This window comes from Silurus aristotelis (assembly GCF_946808225.1).
Source record: "Silurus aristotelis genome assembly, chromosome: 8".
In the NCBI taxonomy this organism is placed as follows: domain Eukaryota; kingdom Metazoa; phylum Chordata; class Actinopteri; order Siluriformes; family Siluridae; genus Silurus; species Silurus aristotelis.
In genome coordinates, this window is record NC_139581.1 from 29,523,108 (window position 1) to 29,529,543 (window position 6,436).

The following is a 6,436-nucleotide window of genomic DNA, read 5'->3' on the forward strand; positions in this document are numbered from 1 at the left end:
TTGTTTCATGGTATTACAATAGGAATAGGAATAGGATGATATGCTAATATTATGTAATATTGTAAGAAATGTGTAAGAAAAAAAAAATGTATATTGTGATTTTAATATAAATATATATAGGTATTTATAGTATATTTAGTCATTAGGAGTGTGTGTGTGTGTGTGTGTGTGTGTGTGTGTGTGTGTGTGTGTGTGTGTGTGTGTGTGTGTGTCTAATTGAGCTTACCTGTGCTCAGTCAGTAGTTCGGAGATGCATAGCAGGAGTGTGTGCAGGTTTAAAAGCTGGAACGACCATATTTGGAAGCTGCAATGGTTCCTGGGATCTGGAGTTCTCACCTGGCTGTCTACAGACAAGCAAAATAATTGAAAAATAAAGTTAATAATCATGTGTATAAGAATGTTATAATTATAATAAAATATAATGTGAAATAACTGAGAAAGTGATGTGAAATGGTAAAAGAATTCATTAACAATGAAAAGTTGATATTCATATAATATGTAAACTTAAAAAAAGTGAATATTTCTCCATTCTTGAAGAAAAGTTCCTTCCAACAAGCCAAGTTTAAGTCGTTTATTTTTAGTTCCAGTTCAACAGGAGAATCCAAAAAAAGACACAAAGAAACAAGTTGGACACAATTGTATTTGTCTTTGGATGCAGTAGTATGAAATGTTCCCTTCATTTGAACTAGGAGACCCAAACCCTTTCTAGCATGACAATGCTAGAACAAAGACAGCTTCATGAAGATATAGTTTGAGTGGAAGATCTGGAGGGGCTGCTTTAGAGATCTGAACTTAACTCTGCAGAACACCTTTGGGATGAATTGGGACCCTGACAGCACCCCAGGCCCACTTGGACCATCAAATCACAATATGTATGTGACAGAACCTTGAACAATCACACCATATTGTCAAAGAAGATGCTCTGGTCTTCAGAAAGAAGAAGTTAGTATTGGACAAAATATCAGAAAAGCATCTGGAATAAGGGTTGAGGGCACTTGCATTACTAGGAACATCAAGATATTATTATCAATGATTTAAAGGTCACCAGGCTGATTTTAGCCTACAAATATGTCCAGAATCGATTTTTATCAACCAATCAAACAAAATTTTAGTCACTAAAACCTAATGCCCAGCTTTTGCAAACTTATTGGCCTTCTTCTTATGTATTTTTTTTGCAGGTCCAAATCATCATCTTCATCACCCCCTACCCTCCCTGTTGGCATGGCAACCAGCAGTTCATCATTACCGCTAATGAAAACCAAACCTTCACAGAAGAGATTGGTTAGCAAGGATGGGAGGAGTCTTATGCGCAGCCCTGCCTCCGGTATACGAGAAACGTGGATCAGTGCTTTTAAGGACATGTGGGGGGCGTGGCTTTCCCTGCGTTGGCGTTGGGTGGTGTTGGCATTCTGTGGTTCCTTCCTCCTCCATTGGCTTCTCTTTGCTATACTGTGGTACGTCTTGGCGCGTGCCAATGGCGATTTGGTCGTCGACCATGACAACCCACCACCTGGGCATACGCTGTGCGTCAAATACGTGACAGGATTCACCGCCGCCTTCTCGTTCGCCCTCGAGACCCAGCTGACCATTGGATATGGGACCATGTACCCCAATGCCGATTGCCCCATGGCCATTGCCCTTCTTGCCTTGCAGATGCTGCTGGGGCTCATGCTTGAGGCCTTCATCACTGGTATGTCTTCTGCTAATAATATCATATTAAGATTGAATCATTTTCATTTGTTAGGTTGCTTTGTATGATTGTTGGATGGTTCTTTTAGCAATTGAACTATACATTTTTTTATATTCTAACTGTAAATATTTCCATTAATTTTGAAGGAAGAAACAATCTATTGGCCATTGCACTTCTAAACACTTGAATGTCTTAAATGTTGAGAAAACACACCAGGTATTGAATAACTGTACAAGCACTGTAGCTTATTTAAACATTACAGCTAGCTTATAAACTGTAACTCCAATATAAACAAAGCACACACTCAGATTATGTGTACATTTGTTAATCAAAGACTTTTCTCAGTGACTTAGCATGTGTTTGTGAGAAAGGTCTCTCAGTTTAAACTTTGGCTCCTGGTCTTATAGTTTATGATCACCGGACTTCAAAAACACTTTGTGGTTCTTCCTCGAACTATTACCACAAAGTTGGACACAGTTGTATAAGAGACCCAAACCTGTCTTAGCATGACAATGCCCCTGTGCACAAAGCCAGCTCCATCAAGATGCTTTACATGGGTTGGAGTGAAAGATCTTCCTTCTATAGAGCTCTATACACTTCCTTACATCACTTATGAGGTGGTATCAAAAAGTTTTAGATTAGCTCTGTTTACAAGAAAGTACTTTATTTCTATCGTTTACACCCTATCGCCTTCAAAATAGTCCCCTCGCACAGCAATACAGCACTCCCAGCGTTCCTGCCGCTTCTGGAATACGTCCCAAAAGTCTTCTTTTTGAATGGTCAATCCCCTTCTGCTGGATCCCCACAACGGTGTTAAAACAGTGACCTTTGCTCTGGATCTTAATCTTCGGGAAGAGGGTTGTTCTTCTACAATCATCATGAACAAGTGGCTGAATGGTTTCGACATTTTCAGGGGTTGAGCTCGTTGAAGGTCTTCCTGATCTTTTATCCTCTCCCACTAATGATCTTGTGCAGTTGAAGTGAGCGTGCCACTCAAAACACCATAACTACTTAACGCAGCATCGCCGTATGTCAAGCGTACCGCATGTCAAACGTCTCTGAGGCAGATTTGCCCAGTTTCACGCAGATTTTTACATTTGCTTTTTGTTCTAATTAGCTGTCCATGATGAAATGATGTTCTGGCCTACTGCTTTTGTAACCCATCTGCCTTAAGGTTCAACATGTTGTGAGATGCTTATCTGTTCCTCACAGCTGCAAAAAGTCGTTAATTAAATTACTGTTCACTTTCTTTCAGCTCACACCAGTTCAGCTCTATAAAAATGTGTTTTTCATGTTAAACTAAAGATCGCTTGATGGTTTTTGCATCATTTTGGTTTTGCACCATTCTGGCTTGAACTCTCAGGTTTATGGGTGTTCCTATTAAAGAAATGTTTTAAAAAACATACATTTTTAACCCTTTCTTTACTTTTCTTCTCTCTATTTATCTCAGGTGCATTCGTGGCTAAATTCTCTCGCCCCCAGAAGCGCTGCAGTGGAATTTTGTTCAGCCCTAAAGCCGTGGTGTGTGAAGTTGAAGGTCAACGTTGCCTTATGTTCCGTGTCTGTAATCTGCTCTCGAGGCCACTGGTCGACGTGTGTGTGAGCTCTGTGCTATACGAGGAACAGGACGATCACACTATCCACCAAACCGCCTTGGATTTCATGCTTGATGGCTTGGGCTCCCGACCTTGCCCACTCTTCCTGTCCCCTTTGACCTTTCTCCACCCCTTGACCCCAGACAGCCCGCTGAATCGCGTCATGCCGCCGTCAGGCCAGTCGCAGTTCGAGCTGGTTGTGTTCCTTTCCGCTTCGCAGGAGGGCACAGGATCTGCGTACCACAAGAGGACATCCTACTTGGCTGACGAGATCCAATATGGGCGTCGGTTCACCAAGGCGGTCCTGCACGGAGAACGGCGGAACAGCGCTCAGGCCATGCGTTATTTCGACACACACATCTGCTCACTTATGGGACCCAACACTTACAGCAACTCTCGGGACAAGGAGTGTGTGGTACAAGTCAACGGCGACGGTAACGATGCAATGGAATAGCTGTTCGTCTGTACGTTTCTGTGTTTGTGTTTGTGTCCTCCATTTTTCCTGCGTGCACATGAAAAGGCATTTCACTTGAGAACAACGTTCACACAATTCTTACATTTCATTCCATTAATACTAATCACTATGTAGAACTTGGTCAGATGCTAATCCATAGCTAGTATCTGTCTAGTCGTTAACCTAGAATCTGTCTGGATCGAAATCGGATTTTAAAATTCTAAACTAATTGACAGACACCAAAGTGCAAGAAGAACCCACCTGGAAGCTAACTACAAGCAACCAGGCACTAGACACAAGCTAAATCTACCTAGCTACCCAGCTAATCAATAGCCTCTCATTATTGTCTTCCTGAAAAACTATATTGACTTTTTTTAACATCATAAAGATTCATAACGAAACTACAGACGTTTTATTCAACACCACACTCTGGTTCCTCAAATCTACCCCCCTCATCAGGCAGAAACTACACCATTTTGGGGGGGTTTTCTTATTAGAAATGCACAGGTCATGGAATTCAACATTCAGAATGGAGTGAAAACTGTATTTTTTACCTTCAAGGACTTCAAGGCAACACTGTTCTTCTAAAACCACATCACATCTGGACTTGAAAGAACAAAGGAATAGCATGAAACGGGGATGCGCATTTTCACTGAAAATATGTGACATTTTAAGATTTAACAATAAATAAATAAAGCGATGATTTTAGAGTACACTGCTGAGAGCTAAACAATACTACTGCTTATAAATTAGCATCAAGGTGCCAGGTGATTGTGGAACCGTTAAAATAAACATGCAGAATTATGCTAGCTAGTCACTTGTGGGAATGGCTACATTGTGGGGGTTTTTGTTGGGTTTTTTTTGCTTTTTTTGTTTGTTTGTTCAATTTGAACAAAACCTAGGAAACATGCTTGGCTCTATTAGTTTTGAGGAATTAGTTCATTTTTGTCAAAAAAAAAAAAAAAGGAAAAAATTACCCAAACACTAAGCCCTAAATACAAAGAGCCAGTATTAAAATATTTTTAAAAATTCTGCTCGTTTCTGTTTCTTGAAAGACAAAGTCACAAGGTACACTTTATGGACAAAATATTGGGACACCTAACTTTTCCAGCCATGTGTGGTTCTTTGCCAAACTGTTAACACAATGTTGAAGGCACACGGTTATATAGGATATATTAGGAATGGAAGATCTCCTGCTATAGAGCTCTGACACTGAACCCTATTGAGATGAATGTGAACGCTGACTGCACCCAGGCCTCCTCACCTCATCTACACCAGTACCTGACTTTACTAACACCCTTGTGGCTGAATGAAATCTCACAAATCTCCTCAGAATCAAGTTGAACATCTTTCCAGAAGATGGGATTTTATTATAACAGCAAATGGAGACTAAATGTGGAATGGAATGTTCATGGGACGTTATGCTATCTTATCTTATGCTTATGCTCGAACTTTTGTCAGCTTAGTGTAGTTCATTTCCCACATGAAGGACGAGCAAATTCACTGGACCCTGCACATAGATCTGCATGATTAGACAGATAGTCGCACACTGTATATTTTTATTTAATTGTTTTTCCTATTAATATAACACTCAGATAACACTGCATTATTAAAGTACTTATCTTCTCCGAGTCTTTGCTCTGAAGGAATTTTGTGAGCAGAGGTAACTTTTTTTTTCTCTCTTCTTCCTTAAGTCAATCAATCCAATATATACTGTAAATCAAAAATCTGAGATTTTTATATCAGTATTGGTTATGTGTGTAAAATGTTATGATCCCCAAGATTTTTTTTTCTTTCTTACCAAACGGAAAAGACATTTTTAAACACTGACTACTGTTTGTAAATTAAACTGTGTGGAAGGCCCTGTGTGGCCTTGTGAAAGAAGTTCACCATCATTTTGTAACATATAACGAAAGATGAATTAAAAATAATATTCTTAAAAAAAGCACTTTTCTGCTCTATGATTATGACACTGAATGTAGACTATAACAAACAAATATATGATTTTGGCCCCATTCGATATCCATAAGAGACTAACATTTCAAGACATTTTATTCATTTATACAGAACAAGGTTTAAACATTTCATTTCTATTTGCCAAATTTCCTCAACACATTTACTTATGCAAATGTAAGACTAGATGATATCTTAGTATAAAGTCTAAATAAAATCCAGAATGCAGCCTTGTTTTCAACATCTCTAGGTTCTTCCACACTGCCCCACTACTACGCTCCCTCCACTGGATTCCTGTAGCTGCCCGCATCAGATTCAAAACACTGATGCTGGCCTACAAAGCCAAAATTGGACCAGCACCCCCTTCATCTCAGCACTGATCCTCAACCACTGCTCAACTGATCCCATCATCTTTCAGGGTACAGGGAAGGCATGCTTCCAGACTCTTCTCTGTTCTGGAACAGAGGTGGAGGAAAGAATTGCCACTGGTTGTCCGAACAACTGAATCACTAACAGTCTTTAAACAACAGGTCTAAAGAAGTACCTTTTCAAGAGGTTCATAAATTAGCCCTTTTTGGATAAATAACTTGCTTTTTAACTCTTATCTTTCCCAAGAGAGTTTTCAACTGATTGTATTCTTTGTCTGTGTCCTACTGAAAAAGTATTAGAATGTATTTATTGATGGTGGCTTCAAAACTCTTGCTTGATGAATGATCAGACAAATGATGAGAAACTAATATAATT

The 6,436-nt window shown here is 39.6% G+C and overlaps 1 protein-coding gene across 2 annotated transcripts in view; it reads left to right on the forward strand.

Moving 5' to 3' along the window:
* Positions 1 to 5,684, forward strand: part of kcnj13 (potassium inwardly rectifying channel subfamily J member 13) — a 17,354-nt gene extending 11,670 nt beyond the window's left edge. For both annotated transcript variants that reach the window (XM_083549091.1, XM_083549090.1), the window contains exons 2-3: positions 1,179 to 1,690; positions 3,141 to 5,684. In XM_083549091.1, coding sequence (XP_083405217.1) covers positions 1,222 to 1,690; positions 3,141 to 3,739 — 1,068 coding nt within the window. In that variant the 5' untranslated portion in view covers positions 1,179 to 1,221 and the 3' untranslated portion in view covers positions 3,740 to 5,684. The remainder of the gene's footprint in view (positions 1 to 1,178; positions 1,691 to 3,140) is intronic.
* The last annotated feature ends 752 nt before the right edge of the window (positions 5,685 to 6,436 follow it).